The sequence below is a fragment of the Tinamus guttatus genome, unplaced genomic scaffold (assembly GCF_059628265.1).
Source record: "Tinamus guttatus ecotype Peru unplaced genomic scaffold, ASM5962826v1 Tinamus_guttatus_pri_ptg000150l, whole genome shotgun sequence".
Taxonomy (NCBI): Eukaryota; Metazoa; Chordata; class Aves; order Tinamiformes; family Tinamidae; genus Tinamus; species Tinamus guttatus.
Window position 1 is genome coordinate 245751 of NW_028288684.1, and position 18187 is coordinate 263937.

Genomic DNA, 18187 nt, shown 5'->3' on the forward strand with positions numbered 1-18187 from the left:
GGGCCTGCTCTGCTGATGTTTCCTCATGTCCTATCAAGATACAGGGAACATCTGTTCTGCTTCCAAGGTGAATCATCCTAATCCTGCATCACTGCCTGTGGCCTAAAGAAGCTGAGTGATTTGGGGTTTGGTTTTTGTTTGGTTGGTTTAGATGCTTCAAATGGAAAAAAAAATACAGGATTGTGCTGCAACACTGTCAAAAGTGGTGGTTTTTACTCGTGGCTTTTATGACTGGGATTTTAAGTGTAGGCTAATCAATCCTGTGGTCTGGCGAAACCGAACCATGGTGTGTGTGTCCCCAAATCCGGACCGTTTTGCTACCAGGCAGCTGCATTAATGTGTCCATCAAGGCTGCTCCATCTCCTCTGCATCCTTCCTTCACGCATAGCAGAGGCCACATGCCTTTGTGTTGCTGGCTTCCCATCATGTGCAAGAGAGAAACCTTCCTTCCGTAGTTGGATATTTTGGAGCTGGGATGAGGAGGGAATTGGGTTGGGAGGAGATCCTTAAAATCTTGCCTAGGTTTTGGTGGAGGAGCAGGATTGAAGGAAGGGAGGGTTGCCAGGGGACTGCGGTACAGGAACGGAGATGGGAAGCACCTCCCTGTCAGGGACATACCAAAACACGCTGCAACTTGTCGGGGCTCTGGCAAAGGCAGCTAAGGAGCTGCTGTGGTTCCAGTAGGTCGGTATGGCTCCCAGTATGTGAGGAATTTATTGTACCTGGTCCTACAGCTGGAAATACTGATGCAGGAGAAATCCCACAGTCTGCCGGGTGTCGTTGACTGTCCCATCTTTATCAGCCTGCTATTGGAATAGTCACATGTCACCATGCTAGTCCAGTATCAAAATGCTTCCCGAGGGCTCTGCTGACCCCACACGTATCGCTGACTCCTCGGGGAATTTGTTCTGGGCAAGTGAAACGTTAACGGTCACTGCGGAGTAGGGAGGTGACCTAGGGTGACCCAGCTGACTTCTTCTGGGAAAATTACTTTGGAAATACTTGTTTGAGCCGTTTGTGAGCTCTTTCTCCAACGTGGGTCACTCGTCACGACCGTGGCGGGACGCAGGGGTGTCGTGTCGGTCCCGTCCTGTTCTTGCCGGAGCGGGAGTCGAACCCGCTCCCCCCTCTCCGAGGGACCGCTCAAGTTCGGGCCAGGCCGGGGGACGGGCGGCAGCCAATCAGCAGCGGCGGCGCCTCAGCGAAGCCCCGCCTCCTGCCCCGCAGGCGTCTCGCAGGCAGCGCCAGTGAGGGCAGCGGGCGGCGGCGGCGAGGGCTTCAGCAGGTAACGCTGCGCATGCTCCGCCCCGCAGTCGGCCGCCCACTTCCGCGGCCCACCCCCCCCCGCGCGGAAGTGGGCGCTCGTGCGGGCCGGTAGCGGCAGCGGCGGCGGGGAGCGGCGGGAGCCCCTGCTCTGCGGTAGGTGCCACTGCCCGGGCGGGGGGAGAGGGGCCGCGGGGCCGCCCGCCCCAGTGCGCGCTGCCCCCGCCGCCAGCCCCCTCCCTCCTTCCCCCCGCAACAAAATGAATGGGCCGGGCCTGCGCTGCCTGCTCCCCCCCGCCCCGACCGTGGCGCCCGTTGAAGCGGCGGTTGAGGTGACAGTTGGGGCGCCCGTTGGGGCAGGCGGCGGCGTGGCCCCGAGGCCGGGGGTCGCTGCCCGGGGCATGGCGCCTCGAGGCCGAGCCCGAGGGGCGCTCAGACCCGCGGGACGGAGAGGAGGGACCCCCCGGGTGCTCCCCGCTGAGCGCTCCCGGCTGTGGAGTATGAAGGACAAAGTGAGCGACCAGGGCTGCTGCCTCCCCACGAAGTGCGGGGGGAGGAAGCACTGAGTGTGGGATGGTAGGCCGGCATTTCCTTTCTTTTTTCCTTCAGTTGATTGATTCCTGCTCCGTGTCAAGCTGCAGAGAGTAGCAGGACAGAAGCTGTGGCCCTGGGTTTAGAGCAAGTCGGGAGGTGTGGACTCTCACGGAGCTAGAGATGTGCTCTGGATCCTCTGTGCCTCAGTTCTCCCCCGTGTAAAATGCATAAATTGTATTTACTTGCAGGGTGCTTCCAGATTTGGTTCTTGAAAATAAATCATTGATTAAACAGGCTATATTCCATGAAGACCTACTTGCTAATTGTATTAGCCTAGCCTAGACACTTGGCAATTGTGTTATCATCCCTCTTGTCACTTTCTGTTTCGTTTATGGGTTTTCTGCCTTCTGTCACTTTTGAAACAAACTGTGCTTGTCAGTGAGTGCTTGCAGCAAAGCAAGACGAGCAGCAGGGACACGTGATTTCTTTTTTCTGATTGCTTTTCCTCTAGCTCCTGTTCTGTGGCTTCCGCTGCTGCGTCATTAGGGGAGGGTTGTGGAAACCAGCCCTGCTTGTGGAGGGCTGGACTAGCTCATCTCCAGAGGTCCTCTCCAACTGCTGTGTGGGGGGTCTCCAGCTTCTGTGGATGAATTACTCCCCCTTAGTCCCTGCAGTCTACTTCAGTAGCAGTGATAGTGGAGGCCTCCTGTGAGGAGTTGCAGAAGGACTCGGTGACAGTGAGTGATTTGGCTATACAATAACTCTGGAAAGTGAAAAGTTAAACATACCGCAGAGCACCCATCGTAGCAGTGGTGACTTCCAAATTAGTAGAGAGATCTAGGGTAGTTCTTTGAAAACATGCTCAGAAGTACCTCAGAATGTGACTGAACTACTAGAAATGAAGAAGAAGGGGAAGGAGAGGAAAGAAGATGCCCTCGTATGGTCTGTGGTGCTCCACCTTGCTGAAGGTGTGATCTTAGATATGGAGAGGTGCCAAGGCTGACTGAAGATGTGGAGCTGTTTCTGCAGAGGAACCAACGTCTTCAACATGAAAGGCAGTTGGAGGGGATCTGCAATAACATGGCGCTCCTAGAGTAGCAGAATAAGAAACAGTTGCTTCTTGCCTATTCAAACAGGAGAACTGGGGTGTCAAGTGAAACCTCTGAGTGACAGCAAAAGCTAAGGGTTCTGTAAACAAAATATAACTGTGGGACTCAGAACATGTCTTTGCCCCTTTCCTCACTATGAGAGCATCGGGATGTGGATGTGCTGCCCCATTTAGCTCCGTATCTGACGCTGCTGTCCTGTGTTTTTGAGGACATGCAGCAGTGCTCCCTTCGTGGAGGCGAGGCTGGGGAGAGCAAGAGGAGGGGCCCCACGTTGACCCTCACTGAGCACCGTGTATTGTCTTTCAGCACCAGGATTTCTCCTCAAAGCCTCTAGCAGCACCGGGGACTGTAGATTCACTCTTATCCTCTTCCTGCCACGTTGCCAGAGCCCCTCGAGCCCAAGCCTCAGATTAGGCCTGAGCAGGGCCTATGTATCTGCATCGATCCCAGGTATTAGCCGGCTGCGGACAACTTTCCCTGAGCTGCATGACAGACCATCCAGTCTTACCTCTACATTTTGTTTGCAGCTCCTGCTTTTCATCTGCATCTGGCTGTTCCTTGCGTTGTGATTTATTTTCTGCCCAGTGTTGCCTGTTCTGATCACTAGCTTATTCTACTTTGTGATTTATTCCCATCTTTATTTCTGGTTTCTATTATACATTTCTCTTTCTTTTGCATTTATTTAAATGCCTGAATTCCAAGACTGTTGTTGTGATGGTCACTATGTGGATTCAGAATGCCCAATCAGAATATCTATAAGAGTTAGAAAGATGGGAGGAAAAACATGCTTGTGGAGGTGAAGTGACTTGCCTAAGATTACTGTCTGCATAGCAGACCCAAAGAACCACCCTTACTCTTGTGTTCTTCTCACTTGAGACTACCACTTCTGTTTTCTGGATGGGAGATGATCACTGAAAGCCACAGAAAGGTGTGCAGGAGTTTCTGGGATATGGGATTTCCTGGCTGTGTTATACTTGGACCTTGCTGCCTCTCTGTCCCTAGAAGTTCATTTTGAATCTTCTTGTTTCTTAAAAGTGTCCGTTTCTTACCATTTTCCTGCAGGCTTTTGGGCTCTCGGAGGTAGCATCAACAGCAAAGGCTACTTTGGAGTATCACACCTAGAGGGAGTAGGAGATTGTTGTGGATCTTGCGTTGAACCTGCACAGAAACCAAAGACAAGGTAGAACTTTTGTTACAAATGTGTTTAATGATGCTCTAAATGATGAATGGAGGCAAAGAGTCTTACAGAAGCATTTAGACTGTTCCGTGGAATAAGTAGATGGCCTAAAACTTCTTGCAATTTTGGGGGTGGAGGGAAGGAGGAGAAGAGAGACTAGATCAAGTGGGCAATGAAGACTTGTGGATGTGGCTGGAAAAAGAGAACAGGTGTTCATGGGGCAAATGCCAGGGTATAGAGAAAATGGTGTTGACCAAACTAGCACTCTACCACAGTGGCAGAAAATATTAAAATCCCCCGTTTCTCTCTCTCTCCTCCCCCTTTTTATTTGCATATACCTCACACTTCTTTGCTACATATTTTTCACAGTAAGAAATTAATGTTTCTTCCTTGATTTTTGTCACCTCCTGGAAGACACTAGAGAAGTTTGAGAGCTACTTCTCTTTGAAAGTTTTTATCCCTGTCCTTTGTCCCATGATTTTTTTAGTGAACCTTCAAGGGGAAATTTACAAGTTCTTATTCCTCTGCTGTTCCTCTGCTAGGGCTCCTAGGAGCCTGTTTCCGAGGGCCGTGCTAGTGAGCTCTGCTCTCTACTGCTCACCCTGCTTGGTGTGTGTGAATTTCACCACTTGGTTTTTGTTTTGTCCCAGTTTTCCCCCTCCAGGTGATTTCCAGATAATGGCGAAGATGGTGAGAAGAACATGTGCGTTTTGCTCGGAGGGGGAGGCTGGCTCTATAATGTACATTGCCACGGAGCAAAATATTGCAGTTCATCAGGATTGTTTGGTGAGTGATTGGTCAGTATGTGGAGGGGAATGAAGAAGGGCCAAAGGGGATCTTTCCATTGATTGTCACCTTTTTCCTGTCCTGTTTCATTTGGAACAGAAAATGATCCTCAGTTTTGTGATCTCCTGAGCAGATTAGCTACAGGAAGTTTGCCTCCAGAAATAAGTAACGTTAAAATCGTTCCGATGTTGGGCAGTCAGGAGGGGGAATGGGAATAAAGCTGGGCTAGGAGTAGGATGCACCAAACCTATAAGAAAGGGACCTGTTTCATTGCTGTCTCTCTATTCACATATTTTCTTAAACAATGACATGAGTGAGACTTGTCAAACCACAGAAGGTTGTATGTTTGCTTAAACCTTTGCAGTAAAAAACCATACATTACTTGATATGTCAAGGAGCAAATGTCTCAGTCTATTTTGCGTAAGATAAGGAATAAAAAAATCAGAAGTTGATTATATAATTGTCAGTGAACTTCTAAATGTGTTAAGATCCTAGAAAAAAACTGTTTTTGCTGGCTAAATGTCTCTCCTTATTCTGTAATCTTAGTAGAGCTCTTTCTTGGTTTTCAGGCTTGGAAAGATCTTCCTTTCAGCACGGGTCAGTTAGAGCAGGAATGACTTTCAAGCTTTCATCCTTATTTATTCTAAAGACAACCAAACAAAAATGCAGTAAGAAGTGCATTTTTCTGAAACATCTGATACATCCACATAACACTCTAAAAATAGGTATTAGTTGGATGTTAGCTTTATTGACTTCTATCTGGAGAAGAGTGCAGGGTTTGGCTTCATTTTATAGTTACCTCTGTCCTCCTCAGTGGGCAGACTGTGCCTGCCAGTCAACGTAAGGGTAGCTTCTGTTTGAAACTAGCCACATACAACAATAACAAAAAAACTCACTGGTAATTTTTTACCCCAATTTTTGCCCCATCCTATTTTTTTTTCTGTTGTCCCTAGCTATTTTCCTCAGGATTTGTGGAATCTGAAGAATATAACCCAGATAATTTAGATTTAAGATTTGATGTGGCATCAGTGTTGAATGAACTGCGAAGAGGAAAGCGGCTGGTAAGGCAGTTTCTTTGTGAATCTACCCTTGGTACTAACAGCAGCAGGGTGTGCACAGAAGGTTCAAGGAAAGAAATGCAGAAAAGTGCTTTGTTCTGCTGATGAAGGAAGCTACCAATTTAGAGATAGAAACACTTGTTTGGCATTATATTTAGTGAAATTTAGTATACTTTTTGTTAGCATTTGTTGGGTTTTCTGGGCTTTATTTTTCCCCTTCCCTAAAAGACTTAAAGGAAAGACTTTCCAAATAATATTTTGGTAGAGAATTGAGACTGTGTCTGAAACAAAAATATGCAATTCGGAGGTATAAAGGAAAACATGTTTTAGCAGAAGGAAGGTTATTTATATGAGGCTTTTTCTATTGTCTTTGTCTTTAGCTGCCTTTCTCCCTTGTCTCCAGGATGGATCTTTTTCCGTTTTGAAGACCCCCAAAACCCACAAATATAACCCAATGAAATAATTTGGACAAGGTTTAGAGGAAGGGGGAAAGATGTGCAGTGCCTCGTACGGCTCTTTACAGCATTTTACAAAATAATCAGTGCAAAATTGTGGCAAAATAGCAGAAAAGTGACTGGAAAAATGAACGCGGTAGAGATTCGCAGGAGTGAAATGCAGTGAAATGTTCATGTATGCAGTGAAAGATTCATTCTCCCACAGACGACAGTGTTTGCCTGGTAAGGCTGAGGTTTTTCAGTAGTTAACTAAAGCATCCCCCTGCTAAACTTCGTTTTCTTTTAGATGTGCAACTTCTGTCGCAAGAAAGGAGCCACTGTGGGGTGTGAGGAAAAAGCCTGTCGCAGGAGTTACCACTATTTCTGTGCACGGTGCGACGATGCAGCCATAGAAACAGATGAAGTGAATGGAGTTTACCGGTATTTAACCAAACATTTTCTAACTCTTTAGCTCTTCTAAGTTTGAATTCCCCTTTCAGACCTCCTTATATTTCCTGTATGTTGCTAGTAGTAAAGCTGTTGAGCAGGCTCTAAGAAAATGTCAGGAAATATCCTCCTGATCCTGCTAGTCCTGAGGTGTTCTGCCCTTGGGCTGCCTGCTTTACTGTCAGTAGATGGAGCCAGTCATTTGGAGGAGGGAATGGTACCCTGCAGATGAAGGGGTTGGGATTTGAGGTTGCTGGCAGTTTTTGGAGATGCTGCTGTTTCAGTAAGCACTGAGGTTCCTAGAACCCCAAATGCCCATTTCTGTGTAAGGACAGAGAGACCTTGGACCCCTCTGGTCTAGGAAATTGTGTAACTGTTGCTCGTTTCAAGAAGTGGAGTAGTGCAATTAACTGTACTCTCCAGTCCAAAATACTCTTCCTGACTGCTTTCATAGGTCTCAATCCAAACTAAGTCCCTTTTTCTGAAGGTGTGTAGGCCTAGTTACAGGGAAGATGGTATGTTCAGTTTACCATGTTTTAAAAGGTCGCTTGGAGTCTGTAAAGCTCATGAGAGTGTAGTTGGAACTACATGGAGTAGAAACTCCCTGGGATCACAAAATAAATGGCTGCTACTGTACAACTTTAGAAACAATACCTTGGACAGAAACAGTCTATATACAAACTAATAAAGAGCCTGTTGAATACATGGTTTGGTTTGATGGCTTTCTGGAGATTCGGAAGGGGAAACCTGAACTTGAAAACAGCCTTTATTGTGACATCGCATGAGACAAGTTACGCATTGCTATATAGGAATATAGGGAGCTAGACTAAGGCAGCCTCTGTGAGAAAGTGAAAAATGACTGGACTGAAGAAAAGTAGTGAAAAGTTCAAAGGGTTTGGGCCTAAACCCTGTTTTGGCGCTATATTCGTTGGGGGGGAAAAAAAATGAAGAAAGACCAAATTTGTAGCTAGTGTGAGATTATTGGAGAGAAAAGAAGCCAGACGTGAAAACCGCAGGCGTATGGATTTACAGTGGGAAACCCAAGAGGCAGTATTAGGAATTCAGGGATGTAAGTAAAGTGTCTCTGTGCTTAGTTCTCCCACCCAGTTGTTGGGCACGTGTAAATCTGGGTTTTGTGCATCAGAAAGAATTTCATATGCAGAAACTGGCTTGTAAAGGAAGCACTCTGCCTTTCTAAGGTCAGCACCTGGATTTTTTTTTTTTTTTAATGAAAAGAATTCAAATAATTAGAAAATGCCCATGTAAATGCAATTCACCTTAAAAAGAATTCAAACAGTTGAGTGTTAGTCTTGTCAAATAGGGATTTGCTAATGAAGAGATCAGCTAAGCCACACTCTGGCAAGATGAAACTGTTTAAAAACTGACTTGGGATCCTTCTGTAAGAAAGGCACTGGTTTTGTAAGACAGGCTAGGAGCTGGCTTGTGCTTCCTGGAAAGACGTTTCTTTCTGCATGTTACTGTATCCAGAGATGAAGAATGTTGCTTGCTACATGGAGAAAATGTTCCTGTCTTGCACATGACTAAGAAATGGAGGGATTGAGTAGCTTACAGCTACTGGACCCCCAAGAGGGGTGTCCCCACTTGATATTTCACCTGGATAATATTAATCGCGTTTTAATATGTTGCTTCAACAAGCTTGCAGCTTCTGCCACAGTGCCCCATCGCCAGGCTGTGTGAAATGAGGCTGACACCAAGGTGTAAGCAGTGAGTAGGTCCAAGAGGAGTGGGGTAGAGGAAGAGATGAGTCAGAATGTGGCAGCGTTCAGAGGCTGCTGAGGCTCCAAAATACAAATACAACCTTGTGCACATGTGTGACTTTGCAGCAGATGATGTAGGGGCTTTGGTAGGTGGGTAATGCTGAATAAAAATCAGGATTTGAAAAAAAGAATCTTTCAATTTACTTTCAATTAAAAGAGGGGGAAGTAACTGTTAAAAATGAGTCAACACTGTTTACATATTTATTAATACCTTTTCTCTTTTTCTTAAAATTGAACTTACATTTTAGAGTGTTCTGCCCAAAACATGACCCAGGCAATAGGACCAATCACTATGGTGAGTTTCTTTAATGGCTTCATTGATTTCCTTTGTTTTAAAAGCTTGCGTCCTACTATCCGTTACTCATTTGAACAAAATCAATGTCATTGCACCTTTATATAGTGTGGTGGATTTCTAATCCCCCAGGAGTGGTTTGATTGAGATCCATGCGTGTGCAGAGAGGCCTTAAAGGATTTTGAGCTAGGAAAAAGACTGCTTATGTGGGATTGTCCTAGTGTCTCCCTCAGAACGACTTGAAACACTGTTGGATGGATCCTTTGTGGAGTTATCGTGACGGTGCGCAGGGCAGGAGGCCCTCGTAAGCATCATGGGGCTCTGAGAACCGTGCGAGTGAAGGAGGCACCAGTTTGTGTTGGGTTATCGGAGGCAGCCGCTGCAGGAGCGGTCGTTTTAACACACAGAACCGTTCACGTTTGCGTCTTCCATATTCGGTGCGTTTTGACTAGGACCTTTCATTCTGAAGGATCCCAAAGAGCTTTGCTTAGCGTGACAGAGGGGTTCCGTAGCCCACGTTTACAGAGTGTTTCCTCTGCTGCACCACTGTGGTTTATTGTGGCTGTTCTGGGCCTTGCTGATGCAGGCACAGTCCTGACTGAGCATCTACCTCGAGGGCAGCAGCTCAGCAGTTCCTCCGAGGCAGGCTGAGCTGAGGGAACGGGGGCTGGTGCAAGAGGGCTGTTTCTTGGAGCAAACTGGGGGTCACAGACATTACCCCCTGTTCTTGGTCCGGGGAACGTCCCTGTGCTGACACGTGAGGCCGGGACAAAGATGTCCCATTGGGCAGCAAGTGGCACTTCTGTCCCTACCCCTGCGCTTCCCAGCCTGCTGCACAGCAGAGCACCCCGCTGTTCTTGCAAGCCATGAAAATGCAGCCAATTGCCACCACACTTGCCCAAAAGGACTAGAAATGCCCCCAAAAGGCCATGCAGTTAGAAGGGAGAGAGGAGCATGGGGCCCTGCTGCATGTGGTGGGTGGTTCTCTTTCTCTAGCTTTCCCCTTCCCCTGCCACATCGTTGCCCTTCTCTGCTCGTGAGGCAGTTACAGTTTCAGCAGCAGCTGCTGCTGATTTTGGGGAAAATATCAGTGCCCACTGAAAGAAAGGCCAGAGGGAGAGCAAGTGATTTCACCTGAGTCTGAGATGATGCCACGTTAAACAACATAAAACTTACAAGTGCAATTGGTCCTAATTAGCAGCCCTTGGCGTTTTCTAGGAGGGTGGTGCAGTGAGGAAAACATAGTATCAATGCGAGAATGCTGCTCTGCATAGCTTTAGTTTTGAGAGTGTATTAAAATAAACAAGGATTGACTGGGAAAAAAACAATTTTTCATAAATTTCTGACTTTCCTGAGATTCTTAACTCTGTATAGGCAATGCTGCCCACCAGGGTAAATCAGTTCTCTTCCACAACCAAAATTGTATGTTATAGTCTGGGTTTTGCTTTACACTGGGATTAGTATCTAAATGCTGCAATGGTTTGCACTTCATGGTTCAATCTTACACTTTTTCCTACTTAGAAATAATATAAATTGAACTGAAACACTAGGTTTTGGGGAAGCTCAAATACACTTGTGTGTTGTCACCCGAAGTGTCTGACTTTTGTAGCTTTGGAGGTAAAGAGAGAATTTGAATTGTGTGAAATTTCCGGTTGGGGGTTGACACGTTGTTACTTTGTTGTCTCTTGGTTTCTAGATGCAGCCAGCAAGAGGAAAAGGCACGCCATGAAATCCCCCGCCATCAAGGAACATGTGGTAATTCCCAGTTTCAGTAGTTCTAAAACAGAAACCCACGGCTGCTGCAGCACAGGGTTTGGAGGAGCACTCAGAAAGGCACTGGCTCTCAGGAGTGCAAAGCCTTTCCTTTCTGGCTTACTAAAACTGTTAAGTTTTGGTCCTGGGAGCCTGTGTTCAGTGCCACTTCAGGTGGAGCTGATCCTGCCCTAAGGTCCTGTGGTGCAAAAAGGGAACCTCTCAGCCCTCTGAACACAGACTGACTCAGCAGCTGTGATCTTGACAGGAAGAGAAGGAGTTTCCCCTTGGGGACTGCTTTCTTTTCTTCTGAAGTTTCTAAAGCTCTTGCTAGGTTTGCCTAGGGGTGATGCAGTTTCCATGAAAGCTGCTTTTGATGAGTCACTTGCCCTCTTAAACCAGCAGTTACTTCCTTGAGCCTGCACTTCTGGCAAAGGTGGCAGCTTTTCCCTCTAGATGAGAGAGCTGTGGCAGCTCTGCCTCTGAAGGTGCCTTCCTGAGGGCTCAGGAGCCGAGGGCAGAACAGCCTCTGCTTGCAGGTTGTTCTTTCCCTTTCTTTTAGGGGCAGTTGTTAGAAAACTTAAATACAGCTAATTTTGAGCATGATGTGGTTCTGCTGGCTTGCAAACTGCCATTAATGTGTGGAGTCAGGATTCCATCCAGCTTTTCTTGGGACAAATTTCTCAGCCTTGGAGACTGAAGTGGGTCGTGCTGAGGGGACACAGGAGCATTGCAGCTCTCATGCAGCATCAGTTTCTAGTAGGTTATCTGTCCCTGGGAATTTTGCAGTTGCAAATCCACTTACCCTTCTGGTTTTGTAGCTGAGATTCATTTTGTTTGTTACCCAACTTAAAGTGCTGTTTCTGCTGCTTTCCAGTGTCAACAATCCCACTACTCGATGCAAACACTGCGAGTACATGGGATGTTTGCCCTGGAATTTGCCTAGTTGTTGCAAGATAAATCGTTCAGCATCATGTAAGCACTTTGGTTTGCGCTGCGGTTTTGTGGCAGCGCTTAAGAATCACTCATAGTACGAATGGATGACACAGAACAGGAGAGAATCCTGCATGCAGCCTGAAGGAAAAGAAAAACTTTCCTCCTCTCCTCTGGAATCCTTTTAAGCATTGCATCCAGTCTGGAGAATCAAACATCATTCGTGCTGGGGTTTAGCAGCAGTCATTTGGTGGCATCTGTGCTATTTGAATCTGCTGGGCAAACGCAATAATAGTAATAATAATCCCGAAGGGAGGTGTCCCAGTTATTGGACTCCTCTTAAACAGATGGTTTTGCTTCCCTTTTGAAAACTGGCTGTAAAGTCTGCAGAGGGGACTGATGCTGAGCATGGTGGGGAGAGTGGTCTGGTCCCTGAGACGTGGAGCGCTGCTTCTCTCTCTGTTAATGAAGAAGATAGTGGAAATGAAGCAGTCAGGGTCAATGTGATGTAAACTTTATGATTTTTTACAGAGCACAGAAGACACAGAGGAAGAAGACGGCTTACGGATACTAAAAAGGAAAAACAGGCAAAAAGGTGCGACTTATTTTGTAGGACAATTGGATGGTACTGTGATCTGTTATGCTGAAATTCAGGGTTGGGAGAGGTTTGATTAAAATGCTGCAAACGCATCGTTTTATTATTTTCCCAAGGCAATAAGTGCCCTGATAAGGGAGTGAGTCTGGTGTAGCAGGGTGGCTGTGCAGGTTTTCTGTCTCTGTGCAGCAGGCAGGTCTCTGCTTGGGCTGGGATTTCTGTCTGACATGAGCCAGTTCTTCCCATGGATTTTTGTTGTTGTTGTTGTTTTTTTTAAATACTCCCTCTGCTCCAGCCGGCTGCCGTGTTGAACCGTGTGCAGACATGGGTACCTCAGCCTGACCCTTTTCCTCCCTCTCCAAGTATTTTATGCTACTGCATAAATATGCCACTATAATATATGGGAAATCCACTGCTGGACCCATCCTGCAGCTCCACAATTTTCATGTTATCCCCAAAGTCCTGCTGTAATTGTGAGCAGGAGCCACCGCCAGGCAGAAGTTTGGAAGATGTTAGTGGGTTTTACCCAGCTCCCATGTATTGAGTGAAGGAACATGGTCTTGTAACTGTAGGTGGCTGCAGAGTGTTCTTTTTCTGAGTATTTTTTTAAATACGTTTATAAAGAACAGGGAGCCTGTAGAGAATCATAGAATTGTTTGTAGGACATCTAGTGTCACTTTTTACTGGAAACCTGAAAGAAAATGTCATTTCATCACGTTTCAGTGGAGACTTGCAGCCTTCCCCGAGTTCTTTAGTAGCTCTTTCCTTTTAAACAGCTGGTCCTGCTGAAAGATGTCCCTGACCTGCTGCTCTGAGAAGGGAGTTAAAAACAAGCAGTTGTATTTCCCCTGCAAGCCAAACCTGACAAAACAGACATACCAAATGGACTGTAATAAAGCAGATTGTTGCCTGCGTCACTTGGTCCTCTTACCAAATGTAATATTGGCTTCCTTCTTGTGCTGTTTTCTAGGCTGGGGTAGCAAGAGGCTTCAGGTGGGGAGCACTTAGGGTTGTGGGGATGGTTATTTTTGATCAATGCAGCCCAAGCTTATGCAATTTTACCCAATTAGCACAACACTAGTGTTGGCCTGACTGCATTATTGGTGCATTGCAAAGGGCTGAGAGGACAGAGCTGAGGATCCTTGCGTAAGGATCTGCTAGTAGCGCGGCAGGGGGCTTAAGCACATGTTTAGTCGCCTTGAGAGAGGGCAAGTGAGAGCTGTTACCATTAATATATAAAATATATCCTCATGCAGCTGTGCTGAGGATCACTTTTGCTTCTGTGTTTTAACAGTACGAATAGACTTTCTTAGGAAGTGCAAACAGGCGGGGCTTTTGGATGAGATCTTTGAGGAGATGCTGGACACGCTTCACCTGGCTCAGGAAAAGCTGATGGATGACAACACTTCGGAGACGGGTACAGGGAGCCCGGGGGGATGCTGCTCCCGCGGCCGCATCGCTGATCTCAGCGGAGGGCCCTCAGCCATGGGGCGCCCTCCTAGGAGATCTTGGTTAACCGCCCTGAGAGAGAGGTCCCAGAGAGAACAGGAAGGTTTTATGTGAATCATTAAGTTACACTGCTCTTGGAGGCCTTCACGGAGGGACCAACTGGCTATTAATACCAGCACTCTCTATGCACACTTCAAGTGTGGTAATGAATTACTGGGGTGATTACTTAGAATCATAGAATCACTAAGGTTGGAAGGGGCCTCTAGAGATCATCTAGTCTAACCTCCTGCTCCTGCAGGGACACCCAGAGCACGTGGCACAGGGTGGCATCCAGGCGGGTTTGGAAGATCTCCAGAGAAGGAGACTCCACAGCCTCTCTGGGCAGCCTGTTCCAGGGCTCTGTCACCCTCACTGTTACAAAATTTTTCCTTAAGTTCCTGTGGAACTTTGGTGCTTCAGTTTGTGGCCGTTTTCTCTTGTCCCATCGCCGGCCACCACTGAAAAGAGGCCGGCCTCATCCTCCTCCCTCCTTTAAGGTATTTATATACACTATATACTTGGAAATTTAATGTTAAGTATGAGTATGTGTTTGGGAGTTTAATTGGTTTAAGTATCAGCATGTAGGAAACAATTTGTTCTTAGAAGATTCCCTCTAATCAAAGGGCTTCATCATTAAGGAAACATAGTCATGTGAACTCCATAGGCATTTTGTATTTTGAAATACAAATTGGGGAAGCCTCAATTATGAAATAGAGCTGTCAGTCGGGGCTGGTTTTTAATATACCAGGAGCTGATAGGAGTGTCCAGTGAAAAATCAGACTCCCGGTGCTAGAAAGGCAAAGTTGGTTGTGCTGAGCATGGCACAGTCCTGTGCATTGGCAGAGTGCCCTTTCCCTCTCCATACAGCTTGTATGAAAAGAAAGTCTTTTCCCTGTGTACTTAAAACCTCAAGTAATTGGTAGAAGTAGTTAATGTTTTGTGCTACTTCTAAGCAGGGCTCCATGTTAATCAAAATGTTCTGTAACCCTACACTGTGCGTCAGTGAATCAAATGATCTTTATCCTCAGAGTATGAAGAGACAGTGATGTCGCTGTTTGACTGCGGGCTGTTTGAAAACATACTGACAAATATTCATTCAGGTATGTGAAATAAGCTCTTTATCAGCACTCTGCGGTGTTTTTGGGGGGCATTCATGTTGTTGTTCTGAGGATTTTGATAACATGATCACTTGAGAATTCCAGAGAACTTTTCTCAACGTTACATAGATTACTGAGGAAAAGCCATTGATACCTGAATCTTTAGAAATACAGTTTGGCTACGTGACACAGAGGGAGAGATGAGTCATAGTTTGGAAAGTCCAAAAGGTCTCTACTACAAAGGACCAAAGGTTCTGCAGGTTCCTTTCCTTGCTGCACAGGGAGGCCTCTCTGCAGCCTCCCTTGAGCACCTGGTCTCCAGGAGACTTTGCTCCTTCCCTGTGACCACTGTTCACACTCGCTGCTCGACATGGAAGGAACCTCTGGGGCAGGGACTTCGGTCTCTGCTATTGCAAGCAAAAAGGCTTTTGTTTTGTTTTTGTTTGTTTGTTTGTTTTTCAGTTAAGCAGATCTCTTGCTCACATTTGCCTCAACTAGTTAGTGACCTTATTCTACCTTCTGCTTTAATTTCTTCATGACAAAGGGGAGATGGGTGTAAAACAGCTAACCCTGAGGCTCAGTGCTTCTGCCTTACATTTGCTGCTTCCCCTTTCCATTTCTCCTGCTGTCTTTAAAGAGAACTAACAACCATCTTGTCCTTTAAGCCTTCACATCACTAATGGGACAAGCTGGGAACCTCTCTTCGGTCTCATCTCACATTCCAATTCCTGCCCCAGGAATGGGGGGCGACGGGGTGAATTACCCAGGCAAGGTGCCTTTAATACCACACATAATATGAGGTGGCCATAATGCAGCTCAGGGGAGGCAACTGTGATCATACTTATTTCTTTCACAGTTGCATCAGTTAGTTAGTTAGTTCATCCCCTTCTCGGCTGGAGAGAAGTTCCTGGTATGGGCAGCTTTGTACCCTGCAGGGTGTCTCTGTGCTGTGAATGTTGTACCCAATTCCCCACTGCTTCAGGCACTCAGTTCTTTCTGTGCTGCAGACTTCCTTCCTGCTGCCCTGAGCCAACATCCTACCCATGCTTGTCCTTTCAGGGTCAATGAGGGGATGTAGCAAGGCTGGTTTCAAGACTGGTCTAAGAGGAGCTCTGCTCCTGAAATGGTCAAAGAGGAAAAAGGGGAATGTGGTAGTTGCCAGTGAAACTGCAGGGATAGAGGTCACTAGGCTTTTGTCACAATTCATCTTGTAAGCTCTTAGCTGCTAAGTCTCCATAATGATGTATGAAATTATTATATAAACAAGTAAGTCCAGAAGTACTAAAGACTATTTTCTTCTTCTGCAATCAGTCACTTCAAGCCATCTGAGCTTTACCTTTAATCCATTTTTTTTTCCATTTTATCCTTTCTTGCCTGTATTTTTGATCTTCTAAAGCCTGATGCATCAGCACAGAAAGACCCCTACAAACGGTAGTTGTTGCAGTGGTGTTTCTTAAGCCTTTCTGAGTGTAGGGCTTTCTTTCTTATTTAAACAGTGCTTATTTACTATGCAGCTGTACTCCAAACCTGCTGCATTAAAATATTGCACATGGGACCTGAAGTTATCACAGTGGATTTTTGGAATTCTAGGCTGGAGAGCCTGGTTCTCATCCTCCAAAGAAAAACTGACTTCCTTCTAGTTTTGTTGCACACAAAGAAGGGGCTCGCTTGGCTTCATGGAAGGCAGGCACATACCCAAGAGCAGGAGCTTAGCTGCAGTAATAGCAGTTAACTTGCTCTTAGTTAACCCAGGTACATTACCTACACAGCTACCCTAGATTGTGAGACATAAGCTGCTGAATTCAGCTGTCCAACCCCTTTCCTTTCTGTTTAAAAAAAAAAAAAAAAAGTTATCAAAATCCCGTAGGTTTCTGAACTTTCTCTAAACATTTCCCTCAAAGTTATTTTTAAACATTTAAAATAAATCTTTAGCAGAGGCATTCCCATCCAAAAGAGTTCTGGAAGTGGAACATTTAAGTTTTGTTTACAAAAAAATAACAGTTGGTAACTAATTTATATGTGAGTTTTGATAGTTCAAGTTAAATGTGTAATGGAGCTGGTCTTGAGAAGTGGCAGTTTAGTCTGAAGAAAGACACAGGGCAAGAACTAACTTGAGATTTTTCTCTTCTCTTTAGAGACCCCTCAGTCCATCTCTTAACAGAGCAACCCAAGCAGCAACGTGTCTAGCTAAGGACTCTGCTGCAGAAGAGCAGAGGTTTTATGGTAGACTAAACTGCTGGCAACTTCTGCACCCTCAGTGTTTATGCACATGTAACATTAATACTTGATGCTAACTGCACACACCTAACAATTTATATCCTTCCCCTCTGTATTACAGGGACAGAAGGAAAAATCCAGGAACTTCTGGAAACTAGGAAGAAACTGGATAACCAGATTGAGCTACTGCAAGACATAAGAGACGTGACCATGCCCAACCAGGAGACTGCTGCTAGCACATCCAGTACAGTGTCTGATTAACTCCCAAGTCTTTCTGTAACAGCAGGACTAGTCAGAACTCTCTGATGCTAGAAACCCTAGAGCACGTCTGGTGAGTGTGTAAGTGATTTTTTTTTTTTTCAAGGATAGGGACACAAGAAATCAGGTTCTATTCATTTTTATACCTCACTGGTGCAATCATTTTAAGTTGTTCCTTTATTTTTTTTACTGTGGATCAATGAGTGTTAGGCAATTTAGCTTTTTTTAATGCTGAACAAAGCCTTCCATCCCTTTTTTTTCCCCCTCCAATGGAGCAAGAGCTGCCCCCAAACCCTTTTTTTAAAGTCACTTTAGGTGAAGCAGCTTCCCTCAGCTTGTGCATGGGAGCTGCTTCCCTGCCTCCTTGCAGATGGTGGTGTTTGAAGACTCACAGGGCTGCTTTGGCTTTCCAAAGAAGACACAGTAGCAGAACTTGCACTCAAAGAACCCTTCTGAATTATGAACAGGAGGTTGTGGGTTTTTAATTGATTTTCTCCCTGACAGTATCAAGTATATAGCTAGATCTGCTGTGGGAGCAGTGGTAAGACAGTGAGTACAGGCAGGCAGGAAGCTTGGGGGCCCCTGCTTCGATACCACGGCCCTCATCAAATGGGATCAGATAAGGGATCACAGTCTCCTTCCTCAAGGAAGAAAGGAGAGGGGACTTCCATCTCTTCTGTCTTCAAGGTGACTGTATTGAAATTGTTTGAATACAGAAAAACATTGTCTAGCTAAACTGTAAGTTAATTAAAATGTTTTTAAGAAAGTTGCATATTGAGTAGTTGTCCATACTCAAAGTGTTGTGGGGGGTGGGGGGCTGCAGTGGTTACCTGGCCCTGCACAGGAGGGAGCAGAGGCTGCAGCAGCAGGAGCTGTTGCTCTTCGGAAGCTGAATTGCCCAAGGTTGCAGGGCTCATGGGGGCCCCCTTAATGAGGGGCAGCTCTACCTCACCAGCCACTTAGGTCAAA

At 46.0% G+C, this 18187-nt stretch overlaps 1 protein-coding gene across 2 annotated transcripts; it reads left to right on the top strand.

Annotated features, from left to right (window-relative positions):
- Positions 1–1312: 1312 nt before the first annotated feature.
- PHF11 (PHD finger protein 11) lies at positions 1313–17285 on the top strand. 2 transcript variants are annotated; one of them, XM_088522171.1, is made up of 11 exons: positions 1342–1419; positions 3969–4086; positions 4734–4869; positions 5823–5930; positions 6669–6802; positions 8835–8881; positions 10575–10633; positions 12095–12158; positions 13453–13575; positions 14675–14746; positions 17082–17285. In XM_088522171.1, the coding sequence occupies exons 3-11, from the start codon at positions 4762–4764 to the stop codon at positions 17219–17221; spliced, it is 855 nt and encodes a 284-aa protein (XP_088378297.1). In that variant the 5' UTR covers positions 1342–1419; positions 3969–4086; positions 4734–4761; the 3' UTR covers positions 17222–17285. The 2 variants fall into 2 exon arrangements, with proteins under 2 accessions (XP_088378296.1, XP_088378297.1); XM_088522170.1 differs by lacking the exon at positions 3969–4086 and having other exon boundaries at positions 1313–1419.
- The last annotated feature ends 902 nt before the right edge of the window (positions 17286–18187 follow it).